Source organism: Lissotriton vulgaris, chromosome 2_1, assembly GCF_964263255.1.
Source record: "Lissotriton vulgaris chromosome 2_1, aLisVul1.2, whole genome shotgun sequence".
NCBI classification, from domain to species: domain Eukaryota; kingdom Metazoa; phylum Chordata; class Amphibia; order Caudata; family Salamandridae; genus Lissotriton; species Lissotriton vulgaris.
Window position 1 is genome coordinate 1558113072 of NC_141687.1, and position 21911 is coordinate 1558134982.

Sequence of the window (21911 nt, forward strand, 5' to 3'; positions counted from 1 at the left end):
GTTATGCACTGGTGTAATGTGCACTCAGTTATTTAGTACCTACTGTTCCATGTGGTTACCAGGGGCCACTGCAGCAACAGAAAGCAGCTCAGTGGTGCAAGTGAAAATGTATCATATGTCTATAACGTTTGATAAAAATACTGTTGGGCCTTTAATCTCACACTGTACTTTCCTACTTTTGCCTACTTTTGCCAGGGAGCGCTGCTTCCAGAAGTTTGTCCCAAGCAGGTAAGGGCCAAGAAAAACCAAAAACTGACCTCCAGCCGCTCCCAGAGCTGATAGGCAATGAAAAAATGCTGAGGGCGAAGCAAAACCTAAGGAGGACATATCATGCCACGCAAAACTACCTTGCATGGCCCTGAGTGGCTGGATAAATCTAGAGTAATGCAACGTAGCGCAAATCGCTGCATTGCGTTACTCTGCCTCAGGAAGCAGTTCCATGGGTGGAGCATCGGTGTTCCCACGCATCCGCCCATGGATTCCAACACATTCCCAAATTTACCATTAGTGGTAGACTTGGGAATGCATCAAAAGGCTAGACCTCCCCAGGTGGGGCAAAACGAGGATAAGTATCTTTATTTCTCCTTGTTATTTCCACTTTCTATGTGTGCAAAGTGTGCTGCATTCTGCAGAACACGTAGAACGAAGAATATGCCTCTCACAGGAATGTTTTTGTGCAGAAAGGTGTGCATTGCTGCACAAAGACAATCCTGCGTACAATGCAGGCACCCTTCCACCATGATGCATTGGCATTACGCAGAAAATTATGAGCTAGCACTGAGAAATTACGGGAATGCACCATATATTGTTAAGTACGGCGTATTCCTGCCCTTTCGCTATCACAAAGAGCAGCGAGGTGACTTTCTGCACTGTGTAATATCTTCATAAATATGCCCCATATATTGAGGCCATAACATGTTTGCTTCGTTAGACCCATGTGGAGCTCATGTTCCCATTTGTGTTTTATGCTACATGTTGGATGTCTACAAGGAACTGATTACTACATCCTCATTGTTCCATCTTGTTTACCAACAGCATCAATATTGTTGGAGTATGTTTTTTATTTATTGCATACTTACGTGATTCACTCCTACACCTGGAGTTAAATAAACATGTCTGTCACAAAGCAAAGCCTGTTACACATCAACAAATAACAATGTTTGTACTGCATTTATCGCCCCACATTATCATACCTTTCAGTGCCTCGTTGATGTAGGATTTTAAATAGTCTATCCTCTTGGTATCATTGATGACATCCCCTCCATACTCAGTTGGTGCACCATTCCCTGTTATGTAAATTGGGATGCTCGTTTTGGTGTATTCCTCTTTCACAAAGTTCAGCAACCTTCTCAAACCCCAGGGGACAGCTTTGATCCATGGCGAGGCGGTTTCCGGCCATGAAGGATCCACGAGTTGTGAGAAGTTCCCTATTTCTCCATATTCCAATGCACAGCTGCCAAGTACTGTGGTGTTGATACGCCTTGAAGTGTAATGGGAAAGGCCAAAGAAATCTGCTGTTCCTTTGAGGTGTTGCCTCTCTGCTTCAGTAAATTCAGGTAGGTTGACCTCTGCTCCGGAACACTGCTGGTTTCTCAGTTGGATTTGAGCCTTCATCACTTCCGGGTAATCACCGTTAACAAAAATGGGGTGTGCGAACCAGCCGAGCATGAGTTGCAGATAGCGTTCAGCGGCCATCACCTGCTCGGGGTCTGCTCTGTCTTGGGGTTCAGCCCAATCAGCGTTCAGCGCTATTCCAACTTTCCCGTGCTGCTGGGAGCGGTATCTGTCATTATACAGGTGCCAGGCTTTGGCATGTGCCTTGAGTATCAAGTGAGCCACCTTAAAAAAACATATATACACATATTGTCAATATTTTGTGACATTCAGTATAAGAACATAGTTTATGACTCTTGTCATGAAAAACCCTAAATTCTGTTTTGAATATCCTCCATATTCTATTGATCTTGTAACAATATAAGGAAGAGGCTTCACATAACACTTAAAGAAACTATCTTTATTTTAAAATCACACAGTATACTTCTAATAGTGTTTTGTATTGGAACTGGTGGTTTAAGGATAGATCAGAAGAAAGAGATTCTGACTTGAGATGAGTAAGCAGTACTTGATCAAGCAATAGCAAAATGTTTTCTGTGCATTGTGTGTTCATAAGGAAAACAAGTAACTCTTTGTAGGGGACCATACAAAAGTGGTGGGATATGTTTCATCACTGGATCGAAATATATTACTTGAACCAGGTGTGCCATTCTTTTCTGCTTCCACTGACTTCACCGGATGGGTAACTACTCAACAGCATCACATTTGAGATATTTACCTCACTAGGGGCTAGATGTAGGAGCCCTAATACCGGTCGGTAACGGCCAAATGCGGCCGTTACCGACCGGTATTAGGGTTTTCTAATGTAGGGAGCCTAATTTTTACCGATTCTGTAAATTTACCAAATCGGTAAATTTACCGATTCGGTAAAATACCGAATCAGTATATTTACCGATTCGGTAAATCCAGATGTAGCTGGCACTTCAAAGAGTGCCACAGCCCCTTTAGGAGTCGGTATTTACCACCCAATCCTATTGGGTGGTAAAATACCGAATTCCAGTGTACATGCACATCTGTGCATGTACACCTATGCCACGTGACACACAGACATGCCCTTAGGGCTTGTATGTGTGCCACATGGCACACAAGCCTGCAATTGGGGTGCTACAGGGTGTCAAAGTGACACCCCGTTCCCCCTGCCAGGATTCGGTATTTACCGATTAGGTAAATACCGATTCGGTATTTCCCATTGATTCCTATGGGCTTCAAGGCCCATAGGAATCAATGGGAAATACCGATTCGGTATTTACCGAATCGGTAAATACCGTATCTTACAGAATCGGTAATTGTAAAAGAAAAATTACCTACATCTGCCTACTTCCAATTTACCTACTCTTAAATACCCAATCGGTATGATTCGGTATTTAAGAGTAGGTAAATCAGAATTACCTACATCTGGCCCTAGGAGTGAAGGTGAAAATTGCCACACACAGACGCCATTGACCGTAATGAAGTGTTCATTTACTATTCTAACTCCACACATGCTTTAATGGTAGGGTAGGTTATATAATTGGACCGAGGCAAAAATAACTGCACTTTTAGTTTTTCGATACACTCACTAATAAAGTACATGAATACACTACCAGGACTGTTCCTCCTTATTCACCGGTTCTCCCAAAGATAATGCTTGTCTGCTTCTGTCAGGGTTTGCCCACACTATGCAGGGAAATAATGACCCACAGTGAATATAAATACTGTCTGATAAAGAAGAGCTGTTACTATATTTTGTAAAGTCGTTGATGGGCTCCAACCTTGACTTTGACATACACCACATTTTCATCTTCACTTTTATGACATTCCTTCTACCTGGCAAAGCCACTGTCAAATATTTAGAAGTAACATCGTGTATATGAGTCATTCCCTGTGAAGAAATAAATCCTTTGCATATAAATAAAAAGCTTTGAGCTAAATACCTAAGGGTCAAAAATCTCTTTGTTCAATGAAGAAAGAATTAAACCAGTTCCCAAAATAAAAGAAAAAAGTGTTCGAAGGTCACAGCTAATGTTTGTCAATGGTATACCTGAAGGTGTCTTGGTGCAGACACCAGAAATGAAACAACAAATTTACAGACCTTGAAAAAGAAGATCTGGATGGAATAAATATTATTTTATTGAGATTTAACACAATAACACCCAGGTTTGGCACAGCTATATCAAAATTCTTGCACTCGAGGACAGTGGATAATTGCCTCTCTTTATGAATAATAGTTGTAGGATTTGAGTCAACAATGGGCAACTATTGTTTGAGATTATTTGACGCTTACCATAAACCCTCCTGAGAAAACATTACTCCACCAGAAAGTTTAATTATGAATGTAATTACTCCTAGCTCATAACCTCTGCTGCACGAGGACTTTTTCCTCTCCAAGTATGGCTCACTGCTCAGGTCCTGACCCATGTAGCCTTAAATGGCCATTAGGTCAAATTTGCAACGAGCCCACTTACCAGAAAGACTAGATCTATCTTTTCTACTGATATATTTTTGCTATTTGTTTACCCTTTGTAGTAGTGACTGTAGGTTTTATAGGCCATGTTTACACATCTGAAGTAGCATGATTGAGAAGAGCAAATTACTTCCCACAGATTTGTTTCTGTTCAAGCACGGTGTTATTGTCCTAGTGGACAAATAGGATCTCTGTGCAGAAGGAATGCCAGTTGGCAGCACAAATGCTATGCAGCCTCTTCTAATCTGTTTCTCACTTAATCTCAATGCAGTGAGTTGGATCCAATACATTGCTACTCAGTGGCTCATATGTACCACATGAAGGGAGGAACTTGCCCTTCTTATGTCAGCCGGCCCCTGATCCTCGTCTTCATGCTGGAGAGAGTGCATTTCTGTGGACGAGCCATCAATGGATATGTATGAGATTTCAACTACACACCTAATGTATTTGTGGAAATGACATTTTATAGACCAGTGCTCATACTTTGCATTGGTGTATTGGGATCTACTACAGAGGAATATTTGAATCCTGTCTGCATCTCAGTTTTCCTTGTGGGAGTCCAGTGCCTGATCCATCTGGATCAGGGCCCATGTATGGGAAGGGAAGTGGAGTGACTGTGCAGAACGTGGCACACCCCTCTGGGAATTAAGGATACGCCTGCCACATCACTTGCCTGACCCTGTTGTCAATATTGTTCATGACCGATCTATGTGGAGTTTCCTCTGTAGCATATGTTTCGATCAATGGTCAATTCTTTTTGTTTTTGTCAATGAGTTAAAAGCTGAATACCTCTTAACCTTTCTGCATTGTGTGAGCCACTTGCAAGGCTTTAACTTGAGATTGGCGATGCTAGCAATGGTAGAGCTAAGATTACTTAGAGTGCCTTTGGCTACAACCTGTTTGTGAGTAATTAACATTTGATATTATAGAAGTACATAATGGTAAGGGAATTTATGGTAGACACCCTGACTTATGAATTTCAAAAGGCCAATATCATATCCTGAATTTTGATTGCTGATTTGTTAATAGCAGCAACATATTAGTGATAAGCACCCAACCTCTGACTGGGCAGTCATTGGGTGGCCTGGTCTCATGGGTACATCGGTCCCTCCAGGAAGGGTATAAGAACAATGGCACAGAGAACCTCAATAAGCCCTGTGGTGGCATTCTCCTCAGTGGAGATCAGTTCATTTATTAGGTATAAAACAATTGAATGAACAGAAGGGAAATATAAACAAAATTAAGCGGGTGAAAAGGTTGAAAGTCAGCCGGTTTCCAAACCTCAGACATCTAAGTACAAGGTGACTTTGTGAGGAAATACAAATTCAAGCAGTCAGTATTACACAAACATCTTATGCTCCAACAGAAAATCAAAATAAAACAATTTGGAGTCAAGATGTAAAGGTCGTTCGACGCTTTGATCCCCACTAGAATTGGAGGATCATCATCAGGACACAATTTATTATGCCCAAGTGATAGCCTGTGAGAAGCTGCGATACAGGGTCGCAGGAGATCCAGGAATAGCACATGCATGGGACAATGGGCGTCGTGTGGCCATAGCCCGTGGTAGGGCGGTTGAAGAGCAGGCGCCGGTTGTAATAATGTCAGCATGGGTGATACAAGTGAGGGGTAGTTCTTTTCATCTGCATGCCTCTGTCCTACACCAGAGCCTCAATGAGGAAGAGTGTAAAATGGTAAGTCCGTTAGTCACGCAGTGGCAAAAAAATCGATGCGTGAAGTCCTGCAGTATCACGGCCAATGCCAGAAAATAGGCTCTCCTATACCATTCCTGGAGGGACAGATGTTCCTTAAATATGCTATGCATACCCAAGGTCCCCTTTGATTTACAGGGTTCCTTTGTCTCTTTACAAATAATGGTCTCATGAGTGTGTCATCATCTTTGAACACTGGAGAATTAACATCTCAATTTAGATTCAGATTTTTCCTAATGACAGTTTGGTATGTTTGTGGCCAAAACCCATTATCTTTGTCTATAATATTTGGGAATGCTGTGTAAACTCCATCTGATGATATTAAACAAAACTTCCAGAATTAAATATTTAGATATTGTACACATTTTCTTTTCATAAAAATGACCTGCTTTATGAATAGCTCTACAATAAAAAAAAGAGACATTAGTCGATACCTTGTATGATGCTGTTCCTGGATCACGTATTCCTGGGGCATGCATTCCATTACCATAGCCAGCATAACTCACTACCCATGGTTCATGGAATGTAATCCAGTGTTTGACCTGATGCCCAAAGGTGGCAAAGCAGAAGTCAGCATAATCCACAAATGCCTCCACAATGCTCTCATTCTGCCATCCACCTAGATCTTGCAGGGATTGTGGAAGGTCCCAATGAAATAATGTCACCATTGGTTCAATATTTGAATCCAGGAGGCTGCTTATCAGTTTCTTATAATAATTCACTCCCTTGAGGTTCTGACTGCTTTTGTAGCCAGATGGAAATATCCTGGCCCAGGATATAGAAAATTTATATATCTGCGACTGTAAACCCCTAAGAAGGTAAACATCATAATCAATTTTGCGGTAGCTGTCGCATGCAGTGTTTGTGGTTTCATTCAGATGTGCATGACCTTGGTGTGAAAATCTGTCCCAAATGCTCTCTCCTTTCCCATCTTCTGCCCAGCCTCCTTCAATTTGAAAGGAGGCTGTTGCTGTGCCCCAGAGGAAGCCAGTAGGGAAGGAGTCATTCAAGTAGGAATCTCTTTCCGCATCTGATTGGGGAGCAAATTTCTCAAAAACTGTTTGGTAGGAAGAAAAAGTAGCAGTTTCAACAATATCTCCTTTTCCGTTATGTTTTTGTGTTTCACGGTCTTCTTGATTCTCGGATAAACTGTAATTAAGAACATGTTTTTTTGTTTTAGAAGCTTAAAAATTAATGACAGAATTGCAGCAGGTAAAAAGAAACTTGCCGGTTACGCTTTATGAATTAAACAGTATAACTAATGGTTCAGACATACAATTTAGTATATTCAGTGTAAAATCCAAAAGGAAGTGTTTGGGTCTTAAACATAGATATATTCTAAACACTAGGCTCTATGCAAAGTGCACTTCAGTATGACATTTAATATATATTTGAGGATTATAACCCCTTTGGAAGCAAACTAAGAATGTACTGATAGAATGTGGTAATTTTCAATAAGCACAATAAAAAACAATGCTATTCATAACACACTATTAATCATTTGAAAAAGAAAAAAAGCTAACAAATACTAAAAATAGTAAAAATAAATCTTTCATGAAAAAACTCTTGCACACATAAGTAAATAATCTCATATACCCTATGGAAAGTTAACTATGTATGTAGCCTGGCAGGAAATATCAACTGTTTTTTACCACACACTAATCTACTCTCATTTATGCCTTATTGCCTTAATATCCATTTTATCCAGATATTTTATATAACGAATATTCTTGCACAAATGGATGTTCTACTGTCTCCATTATTTTATTTCAAATGCATATGGTGGGTGGGGGAATTGTGGAAGCTACTGGAAGGTTCACCATCCTGAGCATGTTTTATTGTGCATGCAGTCCAAGGATAGCTACTCCAGGAAGGGTTCACTACATAAATTAGTGTAGATTTAGGATTTTTTTATAGTTTAGATTTCTCTTTTGTTCTTATTGTCAAGTTGCTGGCAGAACCTCTGTTCCAAAAAATCAATTTATAATGCAACACAGAAAATTATTTATTATTCAAAGCGCATTTCCTGATACTGACATCTCTAGAGTAATCACTGCCTAGCACCGAGCGCCGTGTTAGGATTGTGAAATATTTCTTTTAATACTGATTTTAACTTTGTCTGAGAACTGTTTTAACTTGTCTACTTACCTGTTAGATCACGGAGCTGTGTTCAATGCTCCAGGGGCAGGTTACTTCCGCCTAGGTTAGCGCTCTAGCATTCAGTCCCAAACGTGTTAGATATTCCTGGCGTCATCACACACAGTCGGCCTCATTAGGAGCCGATGATGCGACCGTTCAGGAGCGCATTTCCTGACAATGACATCTCTAGAGTAATCACTGCCTAACGGTGAGCGCCCTGTTAGGATTGCGAAATATTTGTTTTAATACTGATTTTAACTTTGTTTGAGAACTGTTTTAACTTGTCTACTTACCTGTTAGATCGTGGATAGAGCTTCCTGGTGTCATTACGCACATTAGGAGCCAATGACGTGACCGCGCAGCAGGCGCGCCTAAGGCAAGCCCGTCTGCGCCTGTCCGCGCCCGACCGGGACAAGGGGCCAGGAACCCTGCCTGTTTGAATAATATAAAGCTTTGTTATACCCATGAACAGCTCACACCCTTAAAGAGAAACCTAAAAGTAAGTGCAAGCACTCTATAAGTCCCGAACATCATGTCCTAAAATGTCTTAGCTGTGACTATAAAATCTGCCCTCCTATACGTAGGTCTGATCCCTCAATGGAGGAAAGGGAGCTCAAAATGTTTTTACTCAATTGTCGCTCCCTTCCCAAACACACTGTGGAACTTAACATTCTGCTAGAAGAGGAAAAACCTGATATCCTATTCCTCACGGAAACCTGGCTGAACAAAGAATTGGACTTTGCTACTGTGCGAGCCCTTCCACCCAATTATGCTATACAGAGGCAAGACCGAGACTTTGGTCGTGGAGGGGGCATCGCCATTATCTATAAGGTTGATTTTAAAAGCCGCATTACTACTAATCCCATTCTCAATTGTGAAAGCATCCTGTTTTCCATCCGGTTATCTCACGTTGCTACCATATTGGGTATTTTACTTTATCGTCCCCCAGGCCCTGATAGCCTATTCTGTCAGTCCATGCCTGAGACTGTAGCCAACTCTGCCAGCTCCCTGCCTAATTTACGGTATTGGGAGACTTTAATATGCACTTTGACAATGCCCAACTTCCCCAAATATCAGACATTGATGAAGGGTTAGCGGCCTTCCAGCTCAATCAAAAAGTCTTAGGGCCATCACGCAACAAAAACCATTTATTGGACCCCATTTTCTCCAACATTCAAACTTTTTTCCCACTACCCTGGTCTGACCATTTCCTGCTCCAATTCACTTGGGCCAGGCAGGAAATAAGTCCACCAGCCATGAAAACAAAAAAACTCATTCGGACCTGGTCTACACTTCCGTGGGATTTATGGGAGATTGAACTGGACACCACAAGAGCAAAACCTCATTATTGCTAATTATATATTTAATAGCTGACTAGAGTCCTCGCCCAACACCATTCTTCCAAAAAAAGAGACTGATAAAAACCGGCACTAACAGAAATTCCTGGTACTCCTCCGGACTCTGGAAACTTAAGCAAAAATGCAAAGTATTGGAAAGGAAGTGGCGAAAAGACTTCTCAATCAGCAATAAAGCTAAATATAAAGAAGCCATTAAACACTATAAATCAGAAATAAAATCTGCACAAAGTCGCTATTATCAAGATAAAATCACATCAGCAGCCAAATCTCTGTAAAAAGTTTTCCTTATTGCTAAATCACTTTTGACTCCTCCAGCCCCCCACAGACTGCAGATAATCCTCAACTACGATGTGACCAGTTAGCAGAATTCTTTTCGGCCAAGATACAAACCATCTATACGTCCTTCCCTCTGGAAGGAGATTTGCAGCTGGTACCTCAAACTGACCTAATAACGGACCAGGTCCTACTGGAGGAATTTCCCCCATTGGACCAGAACTCCTGAGTAGAAATCCTGACCCACATCAAATCGGGCTCACCTACGGACCCAGCTCCGCCCATTATTCTAAATAAGCTTAACAAGACCATCTCTTCAGACATAGTAGAACTGATTAATGCCTCTTTTCTCACAGGAATTGTGCCTCCGCTGTGGAAACAATTCAGAAAAGGGGGTGGTGATGAACAGAGTGTCTGAATTAAGCAGACCACTTTTAGCCAGTCCGAAGATCAGGGCTTGATCCATCACCGTTATTTAGCTCACTGCACCATCCCAGTTCAGAACCTGGCTATATGCAAATTAGTCTGTCCCTTGCTCATTGCACCATCAGGATTCAAGCAAGCCGGGCCGAAGACGGCTGAAATGCCAGAAACCGGTCCCCGGAAGCTTGTTTCCTTCCCAGTATAAGAATTGGCTTGGTAGTTTGGTCTGCCCTGTTCCCATGATGCACTGGGCCAGGGTCAGACTAATTTGCATATAGCCAGGTTCTGAGCTGGGATGGTGTAGTGAGCTAAAAAACGGTGATGGATCAAGCCCTGATCTTTGGACTGGGTAAGAGTGGTCTGCTTAATTCAGACACTCTGTTCATCACCACCCCCTTTTCTTAATCCGCTGTGGAAACAGGCAATGGGCAAGGCTCTGCTAAAGAAACCCAATCTAGACCCGGAAGAGTGGGCAAACTTCCGACCCATTTCCCTGCTGCAAGACATAAGTAAAATTGCTGAGAAGCATGTGAACTCGTCCCTTTCTGGCATCCTGGAAAATAACAACCTGCTCCATTCTTCACAAACAGGTTTCAGATCACAGAAAAAGCCCACAGCCAATAGGCCACTCGGGCGAAACACGTGTCGGCTGTCCTCTTTTCAGCATATGCAACAAGAAATAAAAACCACGCACGTAAAACTATTAAAGAACGTTTGAGAGTTTCTTTTTTGGACTACTGTTGACAAACCGTGAGGGCACAATCCTCCATTTTTCTATATACTTACCCCTACAATGGCTCTTGGGTGAAGCCTTTTGCGAGGAATGTGCCACAACATAATTGGGCCCTGACAATTGTAGCTCCTAAGCCCAGAGACATCCACCCAAACAGTTACCCATAGGCTTCAGATCACAGCAGAGCACCGAGGCTGAACTCTCACGGTAGAGGAGGAAACTAGAAAAATTCTTGACAGCGGAGGCTGCGCAGCATTATTTTATTAGACCTGATCGCAGTCTTCAACACAGTCAACCATTAGCTCCTGAATAGCAGACTCCGAGATGTTGGAGTTACCGGAAGAACACTTAAATGGTTGCAGTCCTTTCTAGAAAATAGAGTTTTCTCAGTTTTTTGAGGAAGACAGCATCTCCAAACTAATGCCCCTTACATGTGGAGTCCCTCAGGGATCCGCACTAAGTCCCAGCTCCCTGGCACAAGTAGTCACCCCGTTTGGGGTGCAGATCGTCACCTATGTGGATGACACTCAGTTAGTAGTCTCCCTGAATAAAAATGACAACTCAGGCTTAGCCCCTACTTCCTGCTTAGAAAAAGTGGCCAGCTGGATGGACACCTCATATCTGTAGCTCAATGGGACGAAAACGGAAATCATGCTTCTTGGTAACGGGGCCCTCTTCAATATAGATTCCTGGTGGCCTAACCGACTGGGTCCTCCTCATACCCCGAAAAAGCATATAAAAAGCCTAGGAGTCGTACTCGGCTCCAACCTAGATCTTAAGGAACAAGCTCGGAGAGTGGCAGGCACTTCTTACGGCCTTCTGCGGATGATCAGGAAAATCCTCCCCCCTACTACCTTTCCTAGCCAGAAGGCTGCAAGTCCAAGCCTTAATCCTGTCATGACTGGATTATGCGAATGCTATTTACCTCGGAGCCCCACTTTTCACTACTAAAATTCTACAGACGGTACAAAATTGTGCAGCTCGGCTGCTCTTAAATGTCCCAAAACGGCTCTCAGCCAACCCTGCTCTGACCTCTTTGCATTGGCTTCCAATCCAGGAGAGGATTCAGTTTAAAGCTATGTGCATCGTACGTAAAGCACTAGCTGGGAAAGGATCTCCGATGATTCAGGCTATGAGTCACCCTTACAAGCCCAAAAGAGCCTTAAGATCAAAGGGTAAATACCTACTGACAGTCCCAAAAATCAAAAGAATGAGAAGTGGAGGTCGCCTGTTTTCATATAGTGTGGCTAAGATTTGGGATCATATTCCCCTTCACATCCACTCTCAATCTAATCACCTGTACTTCCGTAAACAGTTAAAAACCCTGCTTTTGCCCTGATATGTTTTGAGTCTGGTATTTGCGCATTCCTTCGCTCTGGGATGCCCTCGATTAACTAGGCGATCTACAAGTACTTTCTCATTCATTCATTAATTTTTTCCATCAATGATATATCAGCTTGTTCTATCTTTCCTGTAGTTACAGTAGTTATCTTTACGGTTTACGCACAGCAGGTTTTAAACCCATCTGAAATGCTCTCTTCGCCGATGATTTTTACTCTAAGTAAAGATCATGTTCTTTGAGTCAAACGTTTGAGGAAGCTAAGATACGCGTATGACTAATATACTGCGTTGTCACAAATTTGTGAAAAAATGGCGTTTGTCTCGTTTGAAAATTGATGATGCTTGCCTAGGTAAGCCAGAAATCATGTACGTGGGATCACCATAAAACCAGAAAATGCAGCTTCTCATTTTAGATGACTTGAGAAAAACACTGACCACAAAATCACACTAATCATTAGCAAAGTAGTCTTTATTTAACAGAAAAGTATTATATAAGCATTGATGCGCTGTAACACATAATACTTATGAATATTGTGGCAATTAAGTTGGAGTAGGCACATTTAGGAACAGTGCTTAAAAATAAAAAGCAGTGCCACGAAATAGAAATATTTAATAAATATAGTGGTAAGTGGATGTAAATGCACAAAAACAATCCCCTGAGGCATTTTCTTCTTTCTATGTGTGCTGCAGAATGCAGAACGCAGCACACATAGAAAAAGGAAAAATGAGAACTAAAGATATCGCTCCTCCTTATGCCTCCCCTGGGAAGGTGTAGCATTCTGGCACATTCCCAGGTCCACCAGTATTGGTAAATCTTAGAATGCTTCAGAATCCATGGGTGGATGCATGGGAACTCCACTGTCCCCACAAGGTACAAGCAGGCATCCACTTCAGTTCTTGTTTTTGTGGTACCTTTGCCTGTCAGCACGCATTGGTTTGTGTGTCACCAAATGACACGTGCAAGGCTTCCTTCGTGAAGTCCCCATGCAGTGATTTAAGCCTGGCGTCCTCCTCCTGCTCCTCAGCACACAGTGAGCAGTTGCCAGCATTGTTCGATACTCTGCATCAATGCAATCACTTCGGATGCAGCAGGTTAGCCGGTCCATAGTAAACGAGCAGTGAAAACGACTCCTTCCCTGTGAACGGTGAGTGGTTTGCCGGTCTCACTGTGCAAAATTTAAGATGAAGTTGAGTTTTAGCACCCAGTGTTTCAAACATTGTGAAACCCAGAGGAGTAAAGCATGATATAGCGCTGAGCTTTCTGCTTGTGTGGAGACTTGAGTCCCTCCCATGTGACAGAGCACTATCGTGTACCGTGCATCCATGTAGTCCATTATTTGACAGGTACATCCAATCAAGGCCGAATGCAAGTCTCTTGGCCATCACTCAATCCTAGGGTCGTAGAAAAGTGGAAACACCGGTTGACATATAAACTATCACTCAGAACGTCAACCATCTAGCACAGGAAGTAAGGCAGAGTAGCCACTCAAGTCACATGTTCTTTTTTCCTTTTCCTCATGTTCCATTAAAGAGAGCTTGGTCATCTTCTTCAAGAGATGCTTAATTGGACTTTAGGTGAGGAGAACATTCAGATGTCTGAGAGTTTAGAAGAGCAGAGCTCCCCATCTGTAAGTCATATAAGCAGATACCACTGATGAAATAGAGGCAGCAATTCCGTGAAGGTGGTGCACTGTCTGCAAAGTTAAAGGCTTTTAAAAGATTGGGATACAAAGACAGCAAGGAATAAGAACAATGCAAACCAAAGTTGGAGCTAATTGGGATCACCAGGGGATGTATGACGGTACAACGCGTACCGTTACAACACGTACCTTTACGACGCAGGTTTAACAACGCAAGTCGTTACAACGACTTGCGTTGGGGGGCGCTAGATAGTGAATAGTTTAATTTACTATTCCAACTCCAGTCCCCGTGGATAGTAGGGAAGGTGTTGGATAGTAAATTAAACTATCCCCTATCCTAAGCGCCCTTCAGCGAAAGTCGTTGTAACGACTTTTGTTGTAAATCCTGCGTTGTAACGGTACCGCGTTGTAACGGTTCCGTTGTAAAGGATGTTTCCCTCACCAGATGCTACCTTATGCACTCTGGTTAGCCTTGGTGGACGTTATTTGCCATTATATTCTATTTATCTTCTTAGATGCTGATCATGTACAGGAAACGTTTCCCTGTGCTCTTAGGCGACATGAGTGTTCGCTTTTATTCTTTCCACTGCCCCATCTCTTCTCCCTAATTCCCATCGTCTCTCACTTTCTCAATTCTTCCCAACCCCCTTCCCTTTCTCTCTTCCTCCTTCTGTCCCTTTCCTTTACTTCTTCTTTAGTTTGAAAGTTTAGCCTCTTACAAAACGCTCTGTCTTCAGAAACATATTTCTTTTAAAAATGTATGAAGCCTTTGTTCAACTTGTCAAATGTATATTGGTAATGATCCTAGTTATGGGTGCAATGAATGCTTGTTTTTTCATCCACCTTTTATCTATTCTCCCCATAGTTGCACCAATTTCAAGCCTACATATCAGGTACATGTATTTTTATCATAGTACTACCCCATTTACCTAATCTCCCCACTTCATAATAAAACCAGTAACAACACAATATATTGTGTTTCTTAAAAAACAAGTCATAACACTTCAGCAGACTTTCAATAACTTATATTGCACAACAACTCACCAAACTACAACATATAACAAAAACAAATTAATATAAATCACATAGGCGAAACCTAATGAATTCACAATGCTTGTTATTGCCTGTTTATACAGTGAGCAGCAGATGGCAACTTCCTCAACATCCTTATGTCTGAAAGATAAGGCATAAGCTAGAGAGCAGGCTGAAGCAAACCAACGAGGACTATCATTTCTGTAAGCATGGGCTTTAAGGGGTCAGAATTAATATTAATATTATTACAAATATTCTCAAATGCAAGAACAACTTGTTGCTCATCACCCCTTCTGCTAAACATGACAGAAACGGGTGGGTTGTTTTTTAATTATTGCAATTAGAAAAAGACTCGGATTAGGGAGTTTCCAAACAAGTCTAAGACCATTGCTTTTGTTTTTTGTGTAGGCAATGATTTTAGAGGGACAACCAAAAAAAGGCAGTGGAAAGGAAAATGATCAGAACCAATTGGTGCCCCATGCAAATAAAATAGGTACCATTGTCAATAGTAGTCACATTTTATCACCTCATCTGTTCCCCTTTAAACTGTGCTAAAATCAAGACACAGACCATGACCTATGAAAGCATTTCGCCCACTTACACTATGCAATCCACACATTGGGTCCTGAGTCACAAACCTTTTGCTATCAGTAGGTGTGACTCACTCTTGTAGTTTTCCTGGCCTACTCCTGCAATTCAAGCGTAAGTCATAGTACTACAAGAGTAAGTCACACCTATATTTGTGAATCTGGCCCGTAGACTTAAAAGGCAGCTGCACCGGTTCAGTTCCTGCCAGGGGATTCTGTGTGAATGTTGACGAGGAAAACCTGTAAACAGAGGTGTATTACAATGATGAAGGCTTGTATCAAAGGAGCTACAGAAACATGTCTACTACATACATCAGACTCAGCTTGCCAGCTTGTAAATACAACATATATATTTCTCATTCTAGGCATTTGCTCTAAAACTCTGTTTATGTTCGTTGAGTTTTTAATTTTTACAATATAGAATTCCACTAGTCAGAAGGCATTCGAGATACAATATGTATACCATGTTGCATCATAGACCGGAAGCTAAAGGCAATTGGGACAAATGGAGCTTTCTGCCAGCCCTGGTTCTAGTTTCAGTTTCAAGTTGTTTTCCAGTTTTTGATACGATCCACAATGACTCCTCTTTTAGGCATCAAAAACAGTCCAGGAGCCAATTCAAAAAATAAACTCGTAAATCAACACCTGTACACAAATTCCTGTTCACAGATGTAAACCCACTAGTTTGGGAAATGTACATACATCCCACTGAGAATGCTCGGCAAACTGAACCAGTCACTGCTTTTCTGACGTACTACTTGGAATGTCACGTAGTATTGAGTGTTCCTCAGGTGGAGTTGTATTCACAGAACAACTCTGCATTAGGTTACGGAAGTTGCAAGGTAAATGTACATTTTTTTCCATTTCTTTTCCCCCTAAGAAAACATTTTCCTTTACAGGCCAATGAGGTTTGGCAGTGCCCTTTTCCCCTTGCCAACATGGAACGAATTTCAGGCTAGGCCTTCTGTGGAGTAAATCTCCAACCATTTCCAGCCTGGGAGGGGATCAAAAAGGAATCTGTGAATGTCCCCAAACTTATGAGTTCACAAACTCTCAAGGCAACCCACACCTTGATCCATCCAATCATCACTCCTTAAATTCACCTTACCATTGTGAAACCATGTATGCCTGCCAGGTTGTCTTTTGTTGATACTCGACAGGCATAAATGGAGCCCTTGTTGGTTGTAAATGTTGGTTTACTATGGCATAAATGGCTTTGTGAATCAGGACCCCATTTTTCTATTTTATAACACGAACATGTGCATTTATTTCATTTGCATTCATTGTGTCATCATACTAAGAGCCTTCCAATAAGCTTTGGAAATACTTTTCACATAAAGAAATATAATTGTCAATAAAATAAAAAGTATCTTACGAATTTGAAGATCCAGGTAAAGGTTCAATGAATTCAGTAATATCATATCCCATTGGTGTTATATCATATGTACTGATAGCTGCAATGGAAAGAAATAAGAAGAGCATTAAATTAGGTACCAGGAAATTCACCTATTTTCATGGCCTAAAATGTTTTAAATGAAGGGGAATAAGGACTGGTCTCCAGAGTGCGAAAATGGGTCCATGAGATTTTAGTATGTGTCGGTGTAACTTACTCTTGTAGAGCACCTGGCTTACTCCTGAGTTCCAGGAGTAAATAAAGTATAAGCCAGGCCTACATTCTTTCAATCCATTTTGGGGTATTTTCATGCATTTCAGTAGTCCCATGTTTTTAGCACACAGTGTGCACACATTAAAAACATCAAGGGTATTCGAAATGTATTTCAAATTGACTGAAGGTAAAGGGGTTGATAATCCATAGAGAAAGGTGGTATGTTCTCCTGCAACACCTCGAGCAGTATAACTGCTCGATGAAGCATACTCCAGAAAGTGAAGATAACCACAACAAAGTCTCCTCTGTCAAAGCCAATGATCGCAGAGATGAGTATCTGGCAGGAAAACATATTAGCTTCCTAGACTAGCTCGGCCACTCCCAGGTCTAATAGTGGTATGAACTTGGGGGCATATTTGCAAGAACCTCATTAAAATTATCACTTTTTTAGCGGCAGGAAAATGCCGCTAAAACTGCGATAATGGGCTTGCTAATATGCGTTATAGAATTCCAATAGAAGCCCGGGTTAGATGTCCTGCAAGCCCATTATCGCCGTTTTAGGAGCAGTTTCCTGCCGCTAAAACAGTGATAATTTTAATGAGGTTCTTGTTAATATGCCCCTAACATCCTTGTCAACATGCCCTGCATCTTACAGAGATTAGATATGTGGATTCTGATGATGTACCTCCAACTTGGGGAAATATTTTCTGCGCCTACAACTGGTGGTAGAAATTCCCGCGAGCAGTGACGAGAAGTGGTGGATTTTCCACTAGACGTGTATTTCCCAACAGCGGTCTTCCTAACTTGAATATAACTACCTCGAAGGACAATCCTAGAATCCTATGTAATCAAAATAAAGAATTCTAAATCTAGCGGATTTCCACTGTCGTTTTAGTGAGAGAAAACGGTGTACAATGGCAAATAGAAGTTCTCTCATCTCAGTAATAAATGAAGCTGTATATAGCTAAGCTTTTACGTCACCTTGTACAATTGACTGCGTTGCATGAAATTATTAAAGATGACAAGCTTTGCAATTTCATGAAAATGTTCTCAAATTTACAAAGCTTTATCTGAAGGCAAAAATTCCCAATAAGAAAGTTTTAAAGTAGATATTGTTGAAGGAACCTCGCTGGTTATGTGATGTCTTTTAACTCGCCAAATACATGAAGGTGCAAAGATGGCAGATTAAAAAATAAATTGGAAATTTGACAAAAGTCAACTTGTCAAATTTGAAAATCCCTAAAAATGGACCTTCTGGAAGATGTTCACAATTACGAATTTATTTTTTCTGTTGTAGGATATCCCATTGCAACTCTGAAGGAACTCCTGGCTATTTATGGTGTGTTGCGTGTGTGCATGGGACGGTACCAGAATGGCGATTTTGAGTGGCAGTGCTTGGGTCGTATGTTAAGATAATTTTTATGGCCATGTAATATGGGAATGGTTTGGTGAGTCTCCGTTTGGTATGAGCTTTTATTGTAGACTACAAGTACAATGCATATTGTTGACAATCTCTGATTATTAAAAGTTCACAGAGGATAAGAGTATGAATTTAATTAAAATATGTTTTTTGGTAGTCGTTAAAAGTATCATTAGAAAAGCCAGTGTGTCCAGTCCACGAAAGATGGTGCCATTATAGATTTTTTTTTTTTTTTTTATTGCAAGTATATGCCACAAAAATAAAAAGAAGGAAAACAAGCCAGTGCCCAAACATGGCGGGCTCAGGCTTGCAATAAAAAATCTGATTTAAAAAAGATCCATTGCATATTATTTTAGTACACCAGTGTACATGCTTTGTATCAGGTAAGTGCACTTACATCAGGTATACAAACCACAGATCCATGGAATTACCGCAGATATTGTAACCCGGATTCGGCCAGTACCTTTTTCTCCAATCTAATCTGGATTACTGGGCCACTTGGAATGAACTCTGGGAAGACTAGCTGGCCGAAGCGCCTGGCTGACTGGCACAGTGGTAGGCTGTTCTTGGGAAGGTTGGGGTACAAGCGTGGCTAGCTGGGTCGTTTGAGAAATGAAGGCAATATAGGCAGTCGTTTAGAGGACGCCTGTGACTGGCATGTCTTGGGCACCTTATTAGGAGACTTGTGTGCTACACAGCCTGGGCAGCCAAGAATATGACTCCTAAAACCCTCATTCTGGCCTGTGCAAGGATACCAAATGATAAAATGGTCTCAGGGAAAATCAGCCACTGCGCATGTCGGTTTCCCTCCCCATTCTTTGATTCACATGTCAGATTGGGGAGAACACGTGGATGCAGTTTTACTAGCACCGACCTGCCAAAGTCTAAATGTGGAGTAATACCCTGTGGAAATTCCTCCAGGTTAATCATGGACAACATTTTTGGAGAAACAAATTTGTGAGTCAGAGAAAAATGAAGACGGACCTTGGACGCAAGCACTATAGGCATCCGATTTGTAAAATCAAAATGTGGGCCTGGTTGCTAAAGATGTGTACTTTCTCAACTGCTTCACCCCCAACTAAAAAATGTTGGTCCTCATTTACAGCAAAATGACGCAGGGCAACACTACAAGCCATTTTTTTGCGCTGAACGGCGTCATTTTAAAAGCACAAGAATGCGTTGTATTTACAATATGATGCACCCCTGTGCTTTCCGCTGCGCTGGTGCACAATCGGCTGCCATGCGCCAATGCAGGCACTCCTGAACCATGGTGCAAGGGTGCCTGCTTTGTGGGGATTATTGTTGTTGTGCAGAAAGGGACACCTTTGTACAAAAAAAAATCATTGATGGCATTTTCCTCTTTCTATGCACGCTGTAGAATGCAGAAAGCATAGAAAAAGGAGAAAACAGACGAGAAATAAAAGTATTTCTCCTCGTTGCGCTCCCTTACGCCTCCCCAGGCTAGCTGTGGGATTCTGATGCATTCCCAGGTTTACGAAATGCTGTAAATCTAGGGAATGCTGCAGAATCCATGGGTTTTGCGTGGGAACTACCGAAGCAACATCCAAGGCACCCCTTTCACGCACAGCGAGGCGTGAAAAGGGGCCATATTTACAAGATGATGAAAAGCTGCACAAGGTGGCTTTGCGTGGCCTTGTAAATATGGATCAGCACACTGCGCTTTCGGTGCATCAAATAAAGTTACGTATTAGCAGAGCAAAGGGCTTATAAATGAGCCCCTTTGTGTGAATGACAGCTGCTTTGAGAGGCCAGAAAGGAGCCGCTTTGCTATCGCTTTGTGTGTTTATTTATTTCATTCGCTAATAGTTCCCTGTTCTGGAGATCACCTGTTGTACTTTGGTAGCCCTTCCCTCAAGGAGCACGAGGCATTCGCTAATAGTGAGCAACACATGGGTTTTCTTTTTCCTATCTTGCCACATCCCTGCATGCTTTTAGCAAATGTCCAGTAGTATGTATATTAATGCATCTGTATAATAGCAGGGTGCCGGGAAACAACCCACCTTTACTCCGTTTGCTGTCGGTAACCTTTGTCTCAGTTGCTCCCCCCAGCAGTTTGCAGCTGACAAAGCATATAGAGTAATACAAAGGCAACATCTGGAACTATGATTACATGCCTGGGCACGTGATGGCGGTGCCTGGCCACCCTCGCCTACACCTAACGTGATCAGGAGACTGTGTAAGCAACATTCTAGTTGTACGTTTCCTGCCTGCTGGTGTGCATAGTATCTGTGCCCTTGGCATGCAGCGCGTAAAGCCTAAGGTCAAAGGTTAGCCGGAATCATATGTAATGACAAAAACAACAATGATGTTTGTGATGTCTGTAGTGATGTCACGCACAGGCTCATGAACAGTGTATTTGGTGAGGCAGGGGTGTGGGTGTTCCTGTATGGATACACAAACTGGAAGTTTTCCAGGGACTTGTGGTTCTAGTTTGCACCCTTAATGGCGCTACAACCCAGGCTGCTTCAATGAATCTACATGAAAAAGTAGCATTTCCTTTCACCCTGGCATTGGTCTTCTCCTTTTCGACGCAGGGAAACTGCGATTGTCTCCTAAGGACATCTCATGGTCCTATACCCAGAGGTCCAGATATTTATAACAGTCTGCAGGATCCATAATCCTTTCACAACATCACATTATTGAAAGCCATGTCACATAGCAAACCTTCAAACAGTGCAAATGCGGCACATATCTGACTTTCAAACGCAGCAAATGCGGGCACAGATCTGACCTTCAAACACAGCAAATGCGGGCACATATCTGACCTTCAAACACATCAAATGCGGGCACAGATCTGACCTTCAAACGCAGCAAATACGGGCACAGATCTGGCCTTCAAACACAGCAAATGCGGGCACATATCTGACCTTCAAACACATCAAATGCGGGCACAGATCTGACGTTCAAACACAGCAAATGCGGGCACATATCTGACCTTCAAACACAGCAAATGCGGGCACATATCTGACCTTCAAACACAGCAAATGCGGGCATATATCTAACGTTCAAACACAGCAAGTGCAGGCATATATCTGACCTTCAAACACAGCAAATAAGGGTACATATCTGTCCTCCGCTGTGGAATAGAAACAGTCCTGTAGTGTTAAAGTGAAGAGTAAAACTTTCAGGTTTCTCTTTATAGTCTGTGAAGTAAAAAAAGAAAAATACAAGGTTTAAGATATAGATTTCAATCCTTTCAAAGATCATGGTTCTACAATGTACGCATTGTGTTTTATACATAAGCAGCATCACATTGAAATGAGCAAGGAGCAGCTCTAGTTTGCAGTCATTGGCATTTCTTAGCACTAACAAACTGAGGGGCAGATTTATAAGCCCCTTGCGCCAACTTTACGCCGCTGTTGCATCACTTCTGTGACGCAGCAGCGTTGTAAACAACGTGCAATGATGCAACATATTTACAACGTGACAGATCTAGGGAGATGTGTCATGTTGTAAAGCCCTGCGCTACATTATACCTACGTCAGGTATAATGTATGCAGAGTGGGCGTTCCGTTGCAAGGAAGCCTCGTAAAAGTGATTCAGTAAAATCGACAATATTTCACTGAGTG

The 21911-nt window shown here is 41.9% G+C and overlaps 1 protein-coding gene across 1 annotated transcript in view; it reads right to left on the reverse strand.

Moving 5' to 3' along the window:
* The window catches only part of LCT (lactase), a 228942-nt gene that overhangs the window by 158907 nt on the left and 48124 nt on the right, over nt 1–21911 (reverse strand). Inside the window, exons 4-7 of the mRNA XM_086957445.1 lie at nt 21380–21485; nt 16671–16749; nt 6204–6918; nt 1194–1839 (exon numbers count right to left, since the gene is read on the reverse strand). Coding sequence (XP_086813571.1) covers nt 1194–1839; nt 6204–6918; nt 16671–16749; nt 21380–21485 — 1546 coding nt within the window. The remainder of the gene's footprint in view (nt 1–1193; nt 1840–6203; nt 6919–16670; nt 16750–21379; nt 21486–21911) is intronic.